The 21,526-nt window shown below is 53.4% G+C and overlaps 1 protein-coding gene across 1 annotated transcript; it reads left to right on the forward strand.

Moving 5' to 3' along the window:
- Positions 1–8,500: 8,500 nt before the first annotated feature.
- On the forward strand, positions 8,501–21,326 carry SASH3 (SAM and SH3 domain containing 3). Its single transcript, XM_006203997.4, has 8 exons — positions 8,501–8,708; positions 16,325–16,420; positions 16,799–16,945; positions 18,332–18,473; positions 19,716–19,864; positions 20,005–20,214; positions 20,352–20,502; positions 20,997–21,326. The coding sequence occupies exons 1-8, from the start codon at positions 8,652–8,654 to the stop codon at positions 21,185–21,187; spliced, it is 1,143 nt and encodes a 380-aa protein (XP_006204059.1). The 5' UTR covers positions 8,501–8,651; the 3' UTR covers positions 21,188–21,326.
- The last annotated feature ends 200 nt before the right edge of the window (positions 21,327–21,526 follow it).

The raw sequence follows: 21,526 nt of genomic DNA on the forward strand, positions 1-21,526 counted from the left end.
GGTGGGGAAGAGTTTTCTCTGGCTAGCCCAGCGGTTAGCCACCTGGGCTCACATCCTGCTAAATGCTTGAAACAGCCTGGCAACAAAGCGTGCCTCTGGGTTTTGCATCGTCTGCTGTGCTGCCGGGGACTGCTGTTACCTGTGGCTTTTGTGGTGGGGGAGAAAGGGGAGGGGTGAGGTGGGGGCGGGGATGTGAGGCTCCCAGAAGCTCAGTTGGGGAGCACATGTGCTTGAGAATGTGCATGTGAGCATGCGTGCGTGTACGTGTATTCGTGTGCATGCCACGCCCAGCCAACCACCTCCTGTGCTAAAGGTCGTGTAGCCTTGTGGACGGTACAGAAGGGAGCCCCTTGCTGGGGGCTTGTCAAAGGTGATCCCAGAAAGCACCAGAGGAGCACAGTCAGGGCAGAAGAGAACCAAGTCTCTGGGGAAGAGTACTGGGCAAAGACATCAGGCAGAGGAGTCCCCTAGGCGGTGACAGGTGAAGGTGACCTGTGACAGTTATCACTGCTGATGCTTGCACCCAAAGGCCCCAGTTCTGAGTCATGCTGAGAGCCTGTAGCACCCAACAATGGGCCTCCCTTTGCTGAGTCATTTGCTCCCTCACAAGCTCACCCCATAAAGACAGACACTAATAATACAATTAGTCGTCATTGCCACCGTCGTCATCATCATCCTCATAGTCACCATTCAGTGAGTGTTTAGTATGTACTAGGTACTGTGCTTTACATGCATTCTCTTAAAAATTTTTAATTTTATTGCAGTAAGAACATTGAACATGAGATCTACCCTCCTAAAATTTTAAGTGGACAGTAAGTACATTGTTGCATTTTCCCATTTCATCCCCACAACATCTGAGAAGATACTTCTATTGTTCCCGTTTTACAAGTCAGGAATGAAGCGAGGCTCATAGAGATTAACCAGCTTGCTCAAGGTCACTCGTCAAGGAAAGGAAAAAAAGCAGGGTTCATACCAGGCAAATGACTTCAGGATCCACTCTCTCAAAAAAGGCAAGGGGCCTGGCTCTCGCCATTTTACAGATGAGAAAACAGGCTGAACCAGGATCACAGGGCTGACTTAGAGAGCTGTGTTCTCCACACCAGCCTGCTTCCCCAGGGCCTGCCTGCCCAGGCCTTTACCTTTGACCCCTGACACTTGCTCCTGGGGTTCCCTAGGCAGCAGGAGAGCCTGGGTACCTGGCCAAGACCCACTCGCCAGTCTCAGCGCAGGGCAGCTCAAACGCCCCCACATTTTTGCTTTTAGTGCAAGACCCAGGGCTGCACCTCCTCTCCTCCCCACAATTTAGCTGCCTCTTCCAATCCACCATTTTGGGACTGAGAACCCTGGCTCCAGAATCAGGGCTGCAAAGGGGTCCGCAGCCACCCCAGCGCCTCCCTTCCTGGGCCTCAGAACACACTAAGCATCCTGCTTGAAGGGCTTCCCCACCCCCACCCCCACCCTAACCCCCACCCCCATCAGGCAGGGAAGTGTTCAGGGCACACACAGCAGGGCTACTAACACATGCAGAGCACTTGAGGCACCATTAGGAATCCAAGATACATAAATGCCCCCTTGGGCTCTGGTCCTTTGTTTTTATGCTGGAGAAGAGCATTTACTAAACCCCTCCTTGCCTGCTGATTGCCATTGTGGAGCAGGTCAACTTCCTTTTCCTAGGAGTTAGGATTCTAGAGTTCTAATCCCAGCTGTGGCAGCTGTGTGGCCTTGGTCAGGTTACCACCCCGTTCTGGTCTTCTGTTGTCCCTTCTGCAAACTACCTGTACCATCTTCCTCATGAGGTTCTGGTGAGAGGCCCGGATGTGTCAGAGCTCTGTAAGCCAGGAAGCCACACAGACAAGAGATGAAAATGCTGCTATCTACCGAGCGTGAGTTCAACTCTTGCCTCACCATTGGAGGGAAGTAAGGAAAAGGTTTGGGACACAAATTTTACATATAAATTGTAAAAACTAGATGGGCTTTTGAGCAGGAATCTAATTTGTGTTTTCCCAGCGCTGCTCCCCGGAGCCTGAGGTTCCAAAGAAATGCCACAAGGCAAAGCAGAGCCCTAGTACACCTGAAACTGACACAACACTGTCAATCAACTAGTCTTCAATTTGGAAAAAAAAAGCAGGCAGATGGGCTTCCTGTAAAATTGTATCGGAAGTAATTGCAGGGCCACCTTCTTGGTGATTGACCTGTGCCATTGTGCAAGGCCTCGTGCTTAAAAGGGCCCACTCTGTAGGTAATGTTCTGATGTCACTGTCCTGAAATCCTTAAGAATTTTTTTAACAAGGGGCCCCACAAATTCCGTAGCAAGTCCTGCTTAGGAGCCCAATGACCAAATAAACAAAGAGCAGGTTCGATACCTTCCGTGTCCAGATGGGGAAACTACGACAGCAGCCCAGAAAAAGGAAGGGAACTGCCCAAGGTCACGCTGCCCTTTGGGGCCACAGTTGGGATGAGGTCCCCAGCATCCTGACTCATCTCTGGGCTGGCTCCTCTCACTGGCTCTCAGTGTGCCTCCGTCATTCCCTTACTGCTGCTAACGAGCAAGCTGAGGCCCGAGGAGACCGGTTTGAGGTCACACAGCTGTGACAACAGTGGTGATGATGGGACTGAGCTACATTTTTTTACACTTTAAATCCTCTTTGGAATAGAAAAGAGCCTGCTTAGATGACACATGCACACACACACACAAAGAGTCTAAATGGTTCATTTTCAAAATTACAACTAAGTCAGTCCTCTCTCATTTGCCCGCCAGCTGCTCCAGCTGTTCGTGGGCTGGGGCCACAGAAGGGGCGGGGCTGGCTACTCTTCAGCCAGCTAAACCACGTCAGCAGTGAATTTTACCAACTCGCTGGGCATTTCCTCAAATCAGTGGCTGGGCACTCTTGGCGCAAAAAAAAAAAAAAGAAAAAAGAAATATGAAAGATTCAATAGCTACAGTTTCCTCTCTGTCCATCTCTGTCCTCCAGGGTTCTCTCAGCTGTAAGTGTGAGGCGCTCCCCAGCCCCGCCCAGCCAACCCTTGCCCTGAGGCTGGCCCATCTCCTCACTTCCTTGTTTCTTTATGAAACAGGAACTGAGCAAGCAGCTCAAATGAGGTAGGATGGGTGGTTGAGAAAGCCCCAATGGTCCACAGCAAGGCCATGAAGCTGAAAAGCTAATTTCCCTCCCAGCGGTCCTGAGTAGTCCTAGGCCCCCTTACTTGTCACACCTCCTGTGTTCCAGAATAGCTTGGACTGAGGGACCCAGCCCTTGACAAGGTGGAGACACACAGGATATGGGCCCTAGGGTCATGTAGCAGGGATTCAGTTGGGGCCCATATGAGATGTAGAAGCAGGTGCCAAGGCAAGAGGAGAAACTCCAGATGGAGCCTGGAGTGAAATTACATGGGGTCACCCACCAGGTACCAAACTTTACATGAGCTTCCACTGGGCTGAGAGCACTCTCTATACGTGTCATCTGGGTAAGGCTGGTTACACTTACACACACATGTACACACACGCAGATGTGCGTGCGCACACACAAACACCACACTCCCCCCCACCCCCGCAAGGCCCACATTATCATTGTTACCATCTTCACTAGAGCTCACTCCCCAAGGTCACTTGCCCGAGGTCATGTAGCCAGTAGGTGATGTATGGCAATTTGGATCCAGTTCCACCTGACTCCATTTCTAGGGGATGTTCTTCTGCTCCCCCTCTTCCCTAGAGCTCCATGGACTGCTCAGTGACTTTTGTTCTTGTAACCTTGGACAGATTCCTAGGCAAAGCAGCCCAGTCTCTCCGTCTCCCATGGAAAGGCTCTCCAGTGACTCGTGAGTGTGTTTTTATCTGAATACCAAAGCCCAGCCTCCTCTTCTGATGGTAATTGCCACAGCTGCCTGCAGGTGTTTTTTGTTTTCAAACCAAGACCTCAAAACGAATTCAGAAATTCAGAGATGACTGTCTTTCCCTCCCATCAGCCTCTGGGCTCCCCAGCGTTCCTTGAGCTGCAAGCTTGGTGGGTACTGTCTGTGTCCGTGAGGAAAGGATGCTTCCTGCCCAGGCCCCTCGCCCTCTTCTGCCCTCCTCCCACCTGCACATTTGCTCTCCTCACCCTACCAGCTTAAAATGACCGCCATGAAATCTGATAATGGGTCAGGCTACCAAGGTGGACTTCACCTTGGAAATGCCCAGGTATTTCCAAGGGACGATGTGGTCTCTGCTTGAACATTTCTCAAGACAGGAAGATCACTACTTTTCAGGGGCGAGCTAGTACCATCTGCATATTAACAATGTCTTCCTTGGACTGAACCCAAACCTCCCATTTATCTGTTCCCCATCATTCCTGGCCACCCAGAATACATCCCCCTCCTCTATACAACAGTTGTTTGAAGTCCACTTGCTTCCCCATCCCAACCCTCTAAGCCAGATATGACTGGTGTTGACTACTCCCCAGGTTGACTAGGGCTCCCCTATAGATCGCCCCCATTGAAACAACCCTAACTGTCCAGCTTTTATGCCTATGGTGCCACTTCCAGACGCCCTCCCCATCCTCATCACTCCCCTCTGCTTCAAGTTGGCCCTGCGGCACCTCAGCCAGCATAGGGTGTCAATTCTCTCACCTCCTAGTTCAGGAACTCTGCAGCAGAGGCACTTGAGCCACTGTGGTCAATAGTACAGGCCCTGAACCCAGACCAAGCCTGTGTTTAAAACTCAGCTCCCGCCCCTTCCTAGCTGTGTCGTCTTACAGTTTGCTGAACCCCTCTGAGCCTTGGCTTCCTCCCTGGAAAATAAGGATAACAGCAGTGCCTGCCTCATAGGGTTGTTGTAAAGCCCACCAGCACCTGCCCTGTAGTGTTATTATTTTCAACTGGATGCAGGTGGCAGGGAGAAGTGAGAAGAATCATTTGGGAAATTTTTCCAAATTTAGGTATTGCTTATCCAAACTCTAATGCGTTCTCTCAAATCAGGACTGTACCCATTCAGAGAGTGAAGGATGCTTTCCTACATGTCTGGGTCCCAACTGCCCAAAATATCCCACCCATGATCATCTGCCAAATTGGAATCTCTGGGGGCAGGTACAGATGCGGAGGGAGTTGCTCTATCTGAATGCAGGCTACAGTGATGACCTTTGTATATTTAGCAGCCCTGTGTCTGCCCTCTGAGGATTCACCCAGATCTATCAGTTGAACACGCCCCCGCACCCACTCCCACCCCACCCCCTGCTACCCTGCAACACACACACGCACATGCACACACTCTCTCTCTCTCCCCCCACAATATTGCTGCTAAATCAAGGCTCTCCTGCCCTACATTTATACTGGATACATCTTCGCCATAATAATTCCAATTTAAATTACTCACTTATGGGGAGGGGGGAGGATTAAATAATGTTTTTGAAGTGACTAATGTAAGCTCTTGGCAAAGAACAAGTGCTGGGCAGGTGTAAACTTGCTGTCCCATCTAGGATGTAAGCTCCCAGGTGCAAGGGACCTTGACAGCTATTCATCTTGCATCTCCTCAGAGTGCCTGGCACAAGGCTGCCCAGAGAGCTCTGAGGTCCTGTTTGCCAGCCCATTATCAAGTTTGAGGTGGCCTTGTTCACAGTACTGACCTGGATCACTTCTTTAGCTAAGGGCTTTGTGTACCTGCAATGTAACCTATAAAATGCAAATATGTTGCCCGGAAGGGAAACCTATTAAAGTGTTTAGGGCCCATTAGCCAGCTGGAGCCTGACCTAATGGGCTGGGGCCAGGGCAATCTGCTGGGAGAGAAAAGTTGGGGGAAGGCAAGTCTGGATGGGGGAGCCCTGGACCCCCAGAGCGGGGACTGCCTACCCGAAGAGACAGATCTGAAGAGGAGCCAGAAGGGCCAGAGCGCAAAACACCTGCTCCCTTCGGTCCTGGGGGCTGGTCGTCTCGTCTCTCCGTGCTTCTCTCGAGGTCCCCCCACCCCACCCCCATCCTCACCCCCAGCCCCCACCCCGCTGCCTGTTCCCAGGCCTCGGCGAGGCTGTCGCGTCCGCCCAGCGCTGGGGTTAGGTGGCTGCCTTTGAAGACTCTGCGGTTAGTGTGTGAGCTCGGCTCGCTGCCGGGGCTGCGCAAACAGGAAGCCGGCACATCCTGCGCGGGCCCGGGACATGCCGTCGCGGCGCAGGCCGGGAAAGTTCTGCCAGCGGCTGCCCCCACCCTCACCCAGGCCGCTCCGGCCGTCGGAGCCCCTGCAGCCGCGCCCGGCACCCAGCGCCCCCGATCGCGCCCGCCACCGAGGGCCCGCAGGGTCCCTCACACCGCGCGGCGCAGCCGCGGGCAGTTTCCGCGCCCGCGCTCGGGGCAGCCTGGGAGGGGCTTTCAGGCTGGAAAGCGCAGGCCAGGGAGGAGGGGAGTGGCGGGAGGGAAGCGTGCTGGGGGCGCCGATCTTTTGGAGGGTCGGCCTGGCAGGCTGAGTAGGACAGAGCCAAAGAAGTACGGTTTCAGCTTGGGGGAGAAGGACTGTCTCTCCTGAGCTCACCCGGACCGATGAATGGTGGGAGGGCGTAGGGCAGGCTGGAGAGTAAGGGTGGAGGAAGTCACAAGAACATCTTGGGAAAGGGGAGGGCCAGCCTCTGATTTCACAAGTGCCCCAGAATGGAAAGCCTTAATAAGATGCACACCTTTTACCCCCAGGATTCCCTTTTTGGAAATTTAGCCTAAGAAAAAATTCATGACTGTGAATATTTACCTTAAGGATGTACCGTGAAGAGTGAAAAATCAGCCAATCTAAGTTCATCTGCAGGGGCCTGGTGAAATAAACATGGTGCATTCATACAGTGGGCTGCTGGGGGGGTGCATTACAAATCAAGTAGTAGAAGCACATTTCACGGCATGAAAAAATCTTTTTTTTAATTGAGGTGTAGTATGAGAAAATCTTGATACCGTGTTCAATTTGACAAGCAGATACAAATGCAGTGTGTGAAGTATGACTTTTTTAATTTTTAAAAATTTAAAGACAGGGTCATTTAGGTATAACTGAGCTACAATAAACTGCACATTTTTAAATCATACCATTTGTTGAGTTTACATATGTACACACTGATGAAACCATCACCACAACCAAGGTTATAAACGATCCATCACTCCCCAAACTGTCCTGGTGCCTCTCCTGATCTCTCTCTCCCCATCCCCCCCCCAACCATTGATCTACATTCTGTGCAAATCATGCTTTGGGGAGAGAGAGAGAGGTTAAATGCTCAAAAACAGAAAAGAATATTCATTCAAATAGTGTAGAAGATAATTATGGAGAATTTTGGAATTTTCTTCTTTTTGTTTATCCGTGTTTTCTAAATTGTATATGATGAATATGAATTGCTTTTGTAATAAGAATAAGTCATTAAAGTTATTAAAATATCTGCCACAGATAACCCACAAAGTGAGCATTCTAAACTTAGCACAAAGACATTCTAGAAATGCCTGCTGCACAGGACATTTGCTGGTGGTGTTGAGTCGCTTGCAATTGCTTTTTTTTTTTTCATGGTGATGGCTGTGGTGGTGATAAATATAAGTGATGATGGCCAAGGGATGTTGATTCTAGGTGTGACTGCTTTGGTGAGGATGGCTGTAGGTGTGCCAGTGATAGTGAGGATCACAGCTGCAGGGTGATGACCGAGAGGAGATGGCTCTAGGGGTTATGGTTGTAGGGGTGAGGGCATCAGTGGGGATGACTGACTATAGCAATAATGTCTGTAAGGGTGACAGCTCTGAGGATGATAGCTGCACAAGTGATAGTGGCAGTGGCGAGGCCGATTGAGGCAGATGGCTGAGGGCTGTTTTAGCAATGATGTCTGTAGTGGTGCTAACGGCTGTGGGATGACTGCAGGGATGATAGCTGAAAGGTGTTGGCTGCAGGGATGCCTGTAGGATGATGGCTGTAGGGGGTAAAAGTGTCCTGCAGGTGGCTGGCTGTAACATCCATAAGTGTAACAGTGGGGAGGACGATGGTTGTAACAATGAGAGCCGCAGTGAGAATTACTGTAGGCATGATGGCTGAGGGTGTCGGCTGTAGGGATGGTTGCTCTAGCACTGATGACTGTAGGTGTGCCGACAGCAGTGGAGATGACTTCAGGGGTGCTGGCTGTAAGGTGACGGCTATAGCTAGGAGTGACGGTTATGGGGGGATGGTAGAGGTAGTGACGGCAGTGATGACCTTGGCGTTGCCAGGAGACCAGGAGCATTGGCCCAACAAGCAGAGAGATGGTCCCACTTCTGGTTTCTGGATTATGATCAGTGAGACAAAGGGCTTGAGTAGGCCACATCGTGTCAGGCTGATTGGCTGAAGGACCAGTGATGGTTGCCATGAGATGGCAGGGTAGGGACTTTTCTCTGCCTGTTCAACCCAAGAGCCGTCTGCATCAGAATCTCTGGAGACCGAAGCTGGGACTTCCTTCCTCCCTAGGGGCCAGCAGGGGCTGCGATTGCTGTAAGAGCAGGTCACGTGACAGGGCTTCCTGTATGCCACTGCCGCCTGGTGTCCATGGCCCGCACCCCCAAGCTGCCACTGCAGCAGTCAGAGTGGCAGCCAGAGGCTCAGTCCATGCCGTGCCTCCTGGACGGTGCTGGTGAGGCTGAGCAAGAGGCCTCCGCATCTCAACACCTACAAGAGCAGGGACGGAGTATCACCAGTGTAGAGGACCATGTTGCGCCGTAAGCCCTCCAACGCCGGTGAGAAGGAGCCCACTCAGAAGAAAAAGGTGAGGAGCATCTTTGGGAACTGATTGCTTCCTTCCCTCTGCTCTCTCAACCCATCTTCTCCAGGGCTCACAGAAATGGGAAGAGCCAAAGGCCATATGTTTAGTCTCTAGACAAGGGCCATTCTCCCAAGGGCAATGGGACATGGGCCCAGAGGTTACTAGAGTAACAGAAGTACAGAAGAGAGTTACAAAATTCTGAGAAACAGAGTTACAGATACAGTCTTAGAAGTCTAGAGTTGTAGAATTCAACCCTGCGATGCTGTAAGACAGAAACCTAAAATTCAGGACCAGAATCTTAGAGTTCGAGAATCATAAAATACCATTCTCAAGTTGAATCTTAAGACTGTACTTAATTCTCTCTCCCCTACACCAGTCCCGCCACTGCTTCTGTCTGAGCCTGCCTCTCAGGGGCCATCTTACTCAAAGGGCTCCGCTGGGCCACTCAGCTAGGAGCCATGATGCTCCCAGGGCCCCTGCCCTTTGGCCGTAGCCCAGGCTTTGCCCACTTGCTTCAACTCTGTTGTACCTCCTGGGGCCCACAAGAGAGGGTGCTAACCTGGAGATGGGGCCCCACACAATTTGCAGACTCAGGGAAAGGGCCTCCAAACCTACAATGAGACACAGGGGGCATACAGCTTCATCCCGGGAGGGGAAAAATTATTTGTGAAGGATGAGAAATGAAGCTGGTGAGAAGGGGAGTAGGAGTGAAGGCTAATGAAGAAAAAATTCTGTGGGGGGATTTTAAAGGCCAGGAAGAAAAGCAGCCGCTATAGGCAGCTGAGGTGTTCACCTTCCTGGAGCTATGAGGCCAGACTAGAAGATACCTTGAAGGCTCTGCCCACAGCTAGGTTTCTCTAGTTGGATTTGAGGATTTCTAGACTTAATTCTTTGATTTGACTGTAAGAATCCCCCAGGTAATCAGCCAGTACGTGCTGCGCATCCAGCAGGATCCAAGGACCATCCCAAAGTAGGCCTGAACCAGGTCCCAGAGGCCGAGCATAGCCATGGGTCAAGGTCTGGGGCCTCCAGGCCCTCACTGTGTCCTGCCGGTTTCCCCTGGAGCCCAGCCCAGGTGCTTCATGGGGGAGCCCCTTTGTCGGGGGAGCAGCCCCCAGGCAGAGACTGAGCCAGCTGAGTTGCTGAGCTCAGGGCACTGGGGTGTGCATCCTGCCCCATCTCAGGTCCTGGGGTGGCTGCCACTTCCGGCTGTACTCTCTGCACCCCAATGGCTTCGCTAAGGTTGCAGTGGAGGTGGGCGGGTGGGAAAGAGATTTACGATTCTTCACACCAGCTCTGTCACCCCTGTCCAAGCTCTGTGCGCCGCTAGCCCCAGCAGACTTGCCATTGGCTGCCCCTCCTTGGTGAGCGGGTCCATTTCCCCTTGCTCTCCGGCTGCTGGGGGTGGGAAGCAGAGACCGCTCTAGACCCTGCTGGGCCCCAAACCACAGGGGAGCTGAACTGGAGGAAAGAGGCTGAGAAAGAGCGGACACTGGGACCCTGGGTCACCTCAGGTGGAGGTGCTCAGTGGCTCACAGAAGCCAGAAGTCCCATCTTCTTTCCCGACTTCCATTATCCAGATTCTGTGTCTGGTGACTGGGCCTCCAGGATTTTCCCCTGGTCTCTCCCAGGAGAGTCAAGGCCCTGGTGGCCCTCTGAGGGCCATGTCCTCCCGGGGAGTGCTGTCCAGGCCAACCCCACCTCACCCCTGCAGAACCTGGACCAGCCTCCAGAGCCACTCTCCAAGGCTTATCCCCATGGAAGTGTCCTTAGAAAAGACAACTTTTCAGAAGGTAGAGACAGCATCTTCCCCAGGCCTGGAGGCAGAGGCCAGGCTCCAGCACTGTGACTTGGGCAAGTCCCTTCCCCTCAGAGGCCAAGGCGATGTGGTGGAGGGGAAAGCCTCCCTCTCCTGCCCCAGTCCTCCCCTCAGGCCGACCAAGTAGAGATGTGCTGGGCACGGGACAAGAAGGTGGAGTTGGAATCCTACCAGGTTCCAGCTGTAGGACCTTGGACAGTTCACTAACCTTCCTTGGGCCTCAGTTTCCTCACCTCGGAAGAGGGGAATCGTTACTGATTTGCCCACCCCAGGAGGGTGTAGGGATTGCCTGGAACAATAAATGTGAGCACACCCTGTTGCATGTGTGCATGTGCACACGAGGGGGTGATGGTGCAGGTGTGGGTGAAGGCGGGGAGGACACCGCAAAGAATGAACCTTGGTCTCAGCCCTGAAGTGGAGAAAACAGGACTTACTAGCCCATCAGGTGCCAGGCACTGTTCTGTGCACTCTACCCACCTCGTAGCTTGTTGGCTCTTCACGACAATCTTGTGAGGTAGGGACAGGCATTGTCTTTATTTTATGCCTGAGGCTCAGGGAGGTGAAGGACTTTCCCAAGGTCACACAGCTAGTAAGCTGCAGAGCAGGGATCCAAGCCGAGATTTGTCAGTGTCCAGAGTCTTAACCCCTTCTCCCTCTATTCTCTTGTCTCCCTACTGATCTCAGAAGCACTAGAAGAATCTGATAAGCATAAAAGACTCAACCTATCAGCAGGAGGGCTCTGCAGGGCCGACCTAGATGGCTATGGAATGAGTGACCTTCCAGGCAACAGAGTCAGGAACAGACCCTCCAAGATGGTAGGGTCAGGATGTGGCACCTACTGTGCATCAGGAAGGACTAGGGAGACCCCCAGGTTGGGGGACATACCCTTTGGTTGCCTTTTGGAGACTTTCACCTCCATCAAGGTATCTCTGCACTCCCTCATCATCTGTTGAAGTGTAGGAAGTGGAAAGGGGTTTGTCCTGGAAACTGCCTCCCCTAAGGATGGTCCTACCACACCACACCCCTACTTTTTGACTATACCCCAGACCTCACACCAGTGGAAATGCAGAGGAATCGTTTAATTCAAATGCTCAACTGTCCCCTCCCTCCAGTCTCCCCCTGCCCCTTTCTTCCCCAATTCCAAAACACTACTTCCCTTGGGGTTCCCTTCCTACAGCACCCCTCTGGCATGACGCCTCCCCACCAGCATGCACTTCACATTTCCAGTGGCTCCTCACTGCACACAGACTAATGCCCAAGTTAATTGACAAAGCTGGCAAGGGCCTTCCGCGGCCTTTTCTGCTCCACCTCCCACCCCACACACTGGTGTACCCACCATCCCAACACCACGCTTTGAACATCCCTAACTCTCGTTCTCTGTCAAACTTTTCCCAGATCCACCTGGAGAAATCCTGTCTCTCCTGCACACCCCAGCTCAAATGTACCTCCTCTTCCATGAAGCCTTCCCAAGTCCTTCTGCCTCCATGTTCCCACCTGATCTCCTGGTAGCTCCTTTCAAATAACACGCGCAGTCACCATTGCCCTCAATCCACTTCTATACTGGGGGATGACTTCGTGAGCTCTGAGCATAGCAACAAGCACAGGCTTCCAGAGTCACAGACATGGGTTCAAACTGTTGCTCGTCCCACTGCCAGCTGAGTGACTCTGCCTAGGACATTTCATTTCTCTGAATCTCAGTCTCCTCTGCTGGGAAGTGAGGATGTAAGACATGGCTGTGGTGAGGCTAAAGTGAGCTGGCACACATGAAGTGCTTGGCAGGGTGCTGGGCACAGGGGAGGTGTTTAATCCCTCCTTACTGGATACTCACACATGCACCTGCAAGTGCCCAGAGCCCAGAGGGTGCTCGCTGTACGACTGGTACGCTGAAGGAGCTGAGAGGGTCGCTGCAGAGACACCTGGGGAAAGCCGGGAAAGCCGAGCTTGCTTAGGAAGCAAGGAAAGAAGATGCCAGCAGGGGCGGTGCGAGGCTCTGAGGGGGGTGATCAAGGAGGGCTTCCTGCAGGGGGCGGTGCCTTTAAAACTGGATTTGAAAAACCTTTTTATTGAAGTCTAATATCCATCCAAAGAAGTGCATCAATCATAAATGTAGCACGCAATGAATTTCTATAAAGTGAGCATCCGCATGTAGGTAGCACTGAGATCGAACAGAGTACTTCCAGCCCTCCAGAAGCTTCCCTCATGCCCCTGCCAGTCACAGCATGCCCCCTTTCCCCAAGAGCAACTGCTGTCCTGACTTCCAACAGCTGGATTACTTCTGCTGGATTTTGAACTTTCCACACAAGGAACCATATAATATACCCTGGTGGCTGGTCCCTTCTGCCCCACGGTGTATCTGTGAGACTCATCATATTGTTGGGGAGAGCTGCATGAAGCTCATCGCCATGTGCTATTCCCTTGTGTGACTCTGTCACAATTCACAGATCCACTCTTCAGTTGATGGGCATTTGCGTTGTTTCCAGTTAAAGTGGATTCTGAAGGAGAGGAGAAACTACGGTTGACTGAGAGAAGGGCGGATTGTTCCAGGTGGGAATGCCCTTGGTAAGAGCCTGGAGGTGGGTCGTAGGGAAGGCTAAGCATGCCCGGACAGGACATGAGCGCCTGCTGTGTCAGGCACTTGGCCCTCTCAGCCTCACAACATCCCAATCAAGTGGGTGATGTGGTCTTCATTTCACCCACTGGGAAACAGAAGCCCAGAGAAGCTGAGGAACACACCCAGCTTTACACAGCCTGTCAATGGCAGAACCACGATGTGAACTTTTTCTTTAACTGACATATAAAAAAATTTAATTGACATATAGTTGAATTACACTGTGGTGTTAATTTCTGGTGTTCAGCACAGTGATTCGGTTGTACATAAGATGCAAACTCTTGCAGGCCAAAGCCAAGTAGAGACTGAGGTTTGGCGAGGTTATTAACTCACCGATGGCCACACATCCCAGAGATGAACTCAGCAATGTCAGGAAAGTAGTTCTTTGTGAGAGGCGTGTATACTCCGCTTAGATATGAAAAAGGGGCCAACAGTATATGGTACTACCTTCCGCCCTGGGCAGGACACCAAGGAAGGCCTCACCCTAAAGGGAGGCCAGGCAAAAAATCCAAAAGGGCTCAAAGATTCCACTCATACCTGAGTGAGGGGGTCACTTCAGGCTCACCAAAAGGCATTCAGGATATTTGGGGCTGCTCCTGCCTTTAGAGGTGGGTGGCAAGGCAACCACCCCACCCCCTGCCAGCTGGCCCTCACCCTCAGTCCCCCAAAGAACTTGTCTAGTCCTTTCCATGTCCCTGGGCTGAGGAGCAGCTGGCCAGGCACAAGTCCCAGCACCACCCCTATGGTCCTTTTAGATTGTTTTCTCCCGTTTTGAGCTAAAGCTGAGACAGAGGGACCCTGATACAAGGTCCCAGGGGCCAAAGGCCCCCCTTCCCAGCCCCCCACAACTGTAGATTAATGACAGGAAAAGGAAAGAACTGCAATTAGAGGGCAGCCTGGCGGTGAGTTTACTCTTCCCTAACAAAGCCCACTTCCGGCCTCACGCCTGCCCTGCGGCTGGCTTTCCAGGCTCCCCAGTCCCTAGGGCTTCAGGGGCGACTCTCAGCCTCCTGGTCTTCAGACCAGACACAGGCTTGGTGGAGGGAAGGCCACAATAGGCCCCACTTGCCTAAAAATAGCAGGCCAGCCTGCCCTCCTTGGGCCCAGGCCAGCCTGGTGCCCACCCTCTCTCCCTGTTCCCTCTTTTCCAGGCAATAAGAGGAGGAAGTTATCCAGGCAGCTGCATCCTAGCCATACAAGAGGAGGAAATGAATGGAAAGTGGAGGAGAGAAGGGGAAAGCAAGGGAGAGAAAGAGGAAAGAACAGTGGGCAGGGAAAACCAGGGGACGAGGATGGAGGAGATGTGTGGGAATGGGAGAAGTCACCCCCCAGCCATGCTTTCTCACCCCTGCTCCCACTCAGCCCCCTTCCCAGCTCCCCCACATCATGCAGAAGAGGCTTTCTTCCTGAGGCTGCAGGTGCCTCACCCAGGAGGCCTTCATGGTGGTGGTGTCTGCTTGGCCTGACCGCGAACCTAGTTTCTGGTCAGCTGGCTTGCTGTGACCTCTAAGAAGGTGTGGCCGTTGACCCGATTGCTGACTTGCTTTTGGTCAAGACCCACCAAGAGAACTAGACTTTGCAGTCCCCAGGCCCTGGCGGAGTTGGGGACGGCGGGGGTGGGCAGGTGATACTGCCCCTGCCCTGGGGAATTGTCACTAGACTCCCCCCCTCCTTTCATAGGAAAGAGGATGTGAAACTTTCAGCTTTGTGCGGGTCTGGGGCTTCGGTTCCTCAAGCCCTTATCTCTGATGTCTGCAGCCGATCCCGCTCTATCTGTCTGGCCATCTGTGAACCCTGGTTCCTGTGTGTATCTCTGGTCTTGATTGTTGATCCTGATTCGGGCTCAGCCTCCACTTCTTGTGTCTAAAGTCTGCCCTCCTTACCTGGCCCCGGTTTCTGCTGCTATCTTGGCATGTGCATGCATATACAGTTAAGAAAGCTCATTTCCTGAAAACAGTCTCATCCACACTGTCAACTGAAAAAAAAAAGCATGACCTCAAAGTTGAGAATTATGTTTTATGTTTTATTCTGCGGACTTTCTGAGACTTCAAACCCAGGAGGGAGGAGCCAGGATACCTAGCAGTTTTGCAACAGAAACCAGGTAGCCAGAACATCAAAAGATTACTGTTAAAGGAAACTAGACATTACAAGTTAAAGAATTTAGCACTTTTTTGTGTATGGGAAGATACAGGAGTCTGGGCTCATTGAAATCATTCCTTTGATATGCACCTTAGCTGTCTAGGGCCAGTATCCTGTTCCTTTCCATCCTGAGTCCCCTCAGGGTACACCGTTGGGGGTGGCTGCAGTGGCGGAGGGCTTGGCCTCTTGTTTGTCTTCATCCTGAGCTCCCTCAGGCTCACCATCAGGGCGGTGGTAGTGGCTGATGGAGCATCCTTTGTTTGCTGATAATGGCAGGCAATGTTTTTCATTCCCAGCACAAACAATAGCTCTGGCCTCAAAGTCTGAATACTGGCACATGTCAACAATGCCCAGCTCATCGCATTACGACTAAGGTCAAAAGCAGAGATGAAGAGAGAGAAAATGGTAGCTTTCTTTTTACTACGTTAAGCCCAGTCATTTGTGTCCCAAGTCTGTGGGCACCTTCTCTGAATAAGTTTCTACTGTGGCTTTCCAGAAAGTGTAATGCCTGGTCGTAATGCCAGGTCTGGGGGTTCTCTTGCTCTTCTTGGGACACAGGCTGGAGGCACCAGTGTGTTTGCTGCGATCACTGTCACAGGAAACCAGGCTAGGGGAAGGCTTAGGGCCTGGAAGCCAGGCTGCGGCGTTTGGGATTTACTCTGCTGTATTAAAACAGGGGATGCTGTTGTATGTGCTGCAGTGTGTTTCTAGTAGGAGACATGCGTTTTCTCAGACTCACTGAGTCTTTCACTACAGGGTTCTGGGGACCAAACCTCAGGCACTGATGGAAATGTGGGCTTAATCTGAGGCCTGAGTGGGGCTGAGGCTCTCAGGCCACTTGCTGTGGGGTCAGCACGAGGCAGGTTCACAGCTAAAGAACAGGAGGAAGCCAGGTAGCCAGGAGGACGTCTTGCAGCTTCACCTGCTTAGCCCTGGGCCCTCAGGGCAGCCGTGACCTTGCCCAGCCCTGGGGTAGGGGCGGTGTGTCGGAGCGGGAACCTTGCTCCTCACTCCATTTTAGCGCCACTGATGTCGACACCCCGCTTCTTCCAGCTCTCGCTTCAGCGATCCAGCAGCTTCAAGGATTTTGCCAAATCCAAACCCAGCTCCCCTGTGGTGAGCGAGAAAGAGTTTAATCTGGATGATAATGTGAGTTTCGGAGCCCCCGGGGGATCTGGCTGCGGCCCATCTAGGGGTGGGGAGTGGTGAGGAGGGCAGGAGGAGGGGAAAGACGATTTTAGGATCATTGAGGCAAAGTTTGTTTAAATATAATAGGCCCACCTCTCCCACCGATGAAAATTCTGGGCCCTAGGAACTCCCTGCATTCTTTTCGACTGCAAATTCATTGTCAATTTAAATGCAAATGAATCTGGCTGAGGACAGGTCTGGAACTAAAAGAAGGGGATGGGGAGCTCTCCTTCTCACCCTTCCAGCCTCTGCCAGGACCCAAAGACCTCCTTTTGCCCCCAAGTCCTGGACCCAAGCATGGCCACGGGGGTCCCTAGATCTCCACCTTTTTCGTCACAGATTCCAGAAGATGACTCAGGTGTCCCGACCCCAGAGGATGCTGGGAAGAGTGGCAAAAAGCTGGGGAAGAAGTGGAGGGCCGTAATTTCCCGAACCATGAACAGGAAGATGGGCAAGATGATGGTGAAGGCCCTGTCGGAGGAGATGGTGAGGCCTGGGACCCAGGGAAGGCGGGGAACAGGGAGGACAGGCACCGCTCTGGTCGGGTGTGAGCATGGCCACCGTGATAGCCACTGCTCGGGTATGCCCTGACCCGACCCAGTTACAGTCAGGAAGGTCACTGGGGGAAGGGAGCTAACTTGGCCATGGCCATGGCAGGAAGGCACAATCCTAAGGGAGAAGGAGTGGGGTCTGAGGAGGGGTGAAAGTCTGGGTAACAGAAGCTTCTTGGCCAGGCAGGCCTGAGGAGATGAGATCGTCTGAGGCAAACTCATCCACCTCAAAAGTTTTGCTTGGAATGAGTCCTGGGATTGGGAAGGCTTGATTCAAGGAGAGGACCTATGAAAGCAAATAGAGAAGGCTGGCTTCAGCCCAGGGAGGGAAGGCGGGACAGACAGCTGTGGGCAGGCACATCCCAGTAGCTCAAGTCACACAGTGAGTCTGTGTGCTCGTGGCTCTTGGAGGAGGCGCCCTGGCAATGGGGTGCTGCAGTCAGCTCGTACTAATGGGCTCATGCCAGCTCAGGACAGAAGTTGGTTCAAATTTTCAGGAATTTTGTGAGCCAGGTGTGAGATACAACCATTATTGAAAATTCATTTATACAAACTGAGAATTGAGTCAATTATATTAAAAAGGAAAAGACTAAAAACAGTCTTAAAAACTCCTCATTTCCTAATTCTTGAACTAACTTCCCATGCTGTTCGTGCCCTTGAAGTTGTTGGCGCCTGCTGTCTGTGTTCAGTGACTGTGGTAGTTCGCCATGGGCCGCGGTGGGGAGTATTTACAACACAGGAGTCGGCAACTGCTACAAATCAGGGCTTTTATTCCCAACGAGCCAGTTGTGACGGAATTCCCCACACCAGGCCCACTGAGGCCCAGGAGCTCTAGAATCAGGTCAGCTTAGCTGTGGGCTCTCACATGGGAACATTTCCATGACTTCTCATCTGTAAACTTGGGATGATCAAGTACATATTCTTGAGTTAGGATTGAATGAAATTCTCTGGCACATAGGAGCACAGTCAAAAGTAGTGACTCTCTCACGCCATAATCTGCCTGCCTATGCCCTAGTAACAGTGCCGAATCCAGGGTCTGTCAGAGACCTTTGCTGTGTGTACATTGGCACCTCAAGCTGACAAAGGCACCCCAGTTGAGCCTCATTCCATGATGTAGGCAGGGCAAAGACTGTCAGTCCCACTTTACGGAAGAGGAAAGTAAGGCCCAGAGAGTGCCATGCAGCCTGCAAGCGGCAGAACTCGGGCTCCAGCCAGGCCTCACTTGTCCCCTGAGCCCAGGCCTGTTTCCTCTGCACCCGGAGCTGCCTGTGTGCACCCCTGCCAAGGCTGCTCAGGGTTTCCTGCCTCCCCTTCCCTGCAGGGAGACACTCTGGAGGAGGGCTCAGCCTCCCCGACGTCTCCAGACTGCAGCCTGGACAGCCCCGGCCCTGAGAAGATGGCGCTGGCCTTTTCTGAGCAGGAGGAGCGTGAGCTCCCAGCACTCAACCGACAGGCCTCCACGGGTGAGTAGGAGAGGTAGGGGGGACACCTGCTGAGTCTGGGGGAAAGGACTGGGTTAGGGCGGTACAGGTGGCTGTCCGGGAGGGGTGGTAAGAGAAATGAACCTTTACCATTTGCCTGCTGGGACCTTTCCCAGCCTTCTTCACGTTAAATCTTCACAACAGTCTCAAGGGGTGGTACTATTATTACACCCACTTTATTGATGGGAAAACTGAGGCTCAGGAGGTCAAGTGACTTGCCCAAGGGGACCCAGTAGTGAACTTAAGTCTGCCTTAGAGGAGCCTCCACTTGCTGGAAGGGCCCAATGGCGGAGGAAGAGCCCCGTTGCCCTCTTGGACCAGCCCACCCTTACCTTTCCAAGGGGGGCTAGAGGCTATGGCTCCCTGGGCCTCTGACATCCAGGCTAAGGGTGGGGTCTCCAGCTATAAGGTCTCCAGCTGTGAAGACTCAGCCTCATGGACATCAACCCATGGTTTGCTGGGCTCAGGGCACTATTTGGCATGTTCTAGATGTCCATGGGGGTGGACAGGAGCTTCCAGCAGCCCTGCCTGGAGGGAGGGGGCTTTGAACCTTCATCTGCAGACCCACAGGGGCACTCCCTTTCTCCCCCTCCTGTCTCGTACCAGGTTCTCTGATCTTTGGCTCCAAAGACACCTCCCTGCCCCCACTGAAAGCCACTTAAATGATGCCTTTCACCCTGTCCTTCCCAGAGAGTAAGAGCCTGTCTGAGTTTCCATGTGACGTTGTAACTAGACACTGAGTCTTATTAAGTAGAGAAAGTAAAATATTGATGCAGGGTGTGACTTCCTGGGTGGAAAGTGACTCCCAGGAGTACTGGAGTGGAAGTCAGGAAACATGACAGACATCTAATGGACCCAGTGCTGCCCAGTTATAAAGTGAGAGGCCTTGGGCAGGTCACTTGGCCTGTCTGGCCTCAGTTTTCCTCATCTGTTCATTGGGGTGTTGGTCCAGTTGTTACCTAGAGGCCTTCCCAATTTGCCCAGTCATCAGTCTGTGAGCCATTTCTCCTTCTATGGTCAACTATTTTCATGTCTGGTACCCCAGAAGGGAAGCTATGCTCCTACAGGGTGGCTGAGGGGTGAGGTCAGAATCCCTTCTGCGGTGTGAGACTTACCAGAGCCCAGCTTTCTTCCCTAGCATGTATCCTTGGAAGGTATCTGCTGGGCACTGACTCAGCTGTCCTGGGACAAAGGTAACCTTCCTCCCTGCTCCGTTTCCTGCAGGCAGTGAGCTGTGTAGCCCCAGCCCAGGCTCTGGCAACTTTGGGGAGGAGCCACCTGCCCCCCAGTACACAGGGCCCTTCTGTGGCCGGGCACGAGTCCACACCGACTTCACTCCCAGCCCCTATGACCACGACTCCCTGAAACTACAGGTAAGGTTGGCATCCGGGCCCCTGCTGAGCCTCGTAGGCTGCACCCATAAAAGAGGCTTGATTGAACCAAGGTAGGATGCTGTCAGCAGAGGCCAAGGGGCCCCGCTCCTGCTGCATCCTGCTCTCCTCTCCTCCCACAGAAAGGAGATGTGATCCAGATCATTGAAAAGCCACCTGTTGGCACGTGGCTGGGCCTGCTCAATGGTAGACTGGGCTCTTTCAAGTTCATCTACGTGGATGTGCTGCCCGAGGAGGCTGTGGGGCCTTCCCGCCCCAGCCGCCGACAGAGCAAAGGCAAGAGGCCCAAGCCCAAGACTCTTCATGAACTTCTGGAGCGCATTGGCCTCGAGGTTTGAGCGGGGACTTGCAGTAGTGTCTGGGAGCAAGGGATTGGGGTGCCAGGGCAAGTCAGCTATGTTGGGAGAGAGGGTTCCCAGGTGGGGGTGGCTCGTCAGTGGCCGTGCTAGTGGCCTGCCTCCACCCACAGGAGCACACATCCACCCTGCTGCTCAATGGCTACCAGACCCTGGAGGACTTCAAAGAGCTGCGGGAAACACATCTCAACGAGCTGAATATCATGGACCCGCAGCACCGGGCCAAGCTGCTGACGGCCGCTGAGCTGCTGCTGGACTATGACAGTGAGTGGGCTTGGGGGCGGGGAGTGGGGCGGGGAGGGGAGGTGGGCCCTGGTCCTGCCCCAGGGCCCCTCTGCCATTGGCAGGAGCTTTGCAACATTTGAACTCCAGTATTGGGCAGAGCTTGTGGGGAGGAAGGGTTTTGGGGATCAGGCTCAGCTCCCTTTGGGATCAAAGGGGAGACTTAGGGCCAGAGAAAGTGAGGCATGGAATTGAGGCCTCAACAATGGGTAATAACCAAGCCAGATTTCAAGAGCAGGTTTCCTGGCTACTAGCTCAGTGAGCTCCTGGGTGGGGGAACTGGCCTGGAAACCAGTGCCACCTGCTTCTAAGCCAGAAGGGGCAGCAGTGGAGAGGGGGTCGCCCAGAGGGAGAGATAGACTGCAGTGGACTTCCCAGGGTCCCCCACCCACATGGGCCCCCCAGGGCTTCTGAAGCCCCCCTCCCAGCTAAGGCCCAAGCCCCTCACATTCCTCTCCTTCCCTCATCCGTGGCAGCCGGCAGTGAGGAGGCAGAAGAGGGTGCTGAGAGCAGCCAGGAGCCAGCAGTGCACACAATGGCAGAGCCCAAAGTGGACATCCCACGCGATTCAGGCTGCTTCGAGGGCTCGGAGAGCGGGCGCGATGAGGTGGAGCTGGCGGGCGCTGAAGAGCAGCTGCACAGCCTGTCTCTGGCCGGGGCCCCTTGAGGTGGCGACCGCACGGGCTAGGCCAGAGCAGCCAAGGCCGTGGGGATGGGGTGGGCCCGGCCTCCCGTGGTGGCCTGGGTCACGGACTAGGACTGGTCGCCAAGCCCGGTCCCACCCCCCCCCCGGGGCGCCTAAGGCTGCAGAGGCCAGGGGAACCTTACAGGTGTCCGGCAGGAGTGGACACGAGCCGTGGAGTCTCATCCACCTGCTGGGCCACCTCCCTCCACCACCTACTGACAGCACAGCCCTTTGGGCTGCAGCCAAAGCAAGGGGGACATCGAGCAACCACCCGGCCCGGGCCCCTCACCACCGAGGCCTCCAAACTCTCCAGCTCCACAC

The sequence above is a fragment of the Vicugna pacos genome, chromosome X (genome assembly GCF_048564905.1).
Source record: "Vicugna pacos chromosome X, VicPac4, whole genome shotgun sequence".
Classification (NCBI taxonomy): domain Eukaryota; kingdom Metazoa; phylum Chordata; class Mammalia; order Artiodactyla; family Camelidae; genus Vicugna; species Vicugna pacos.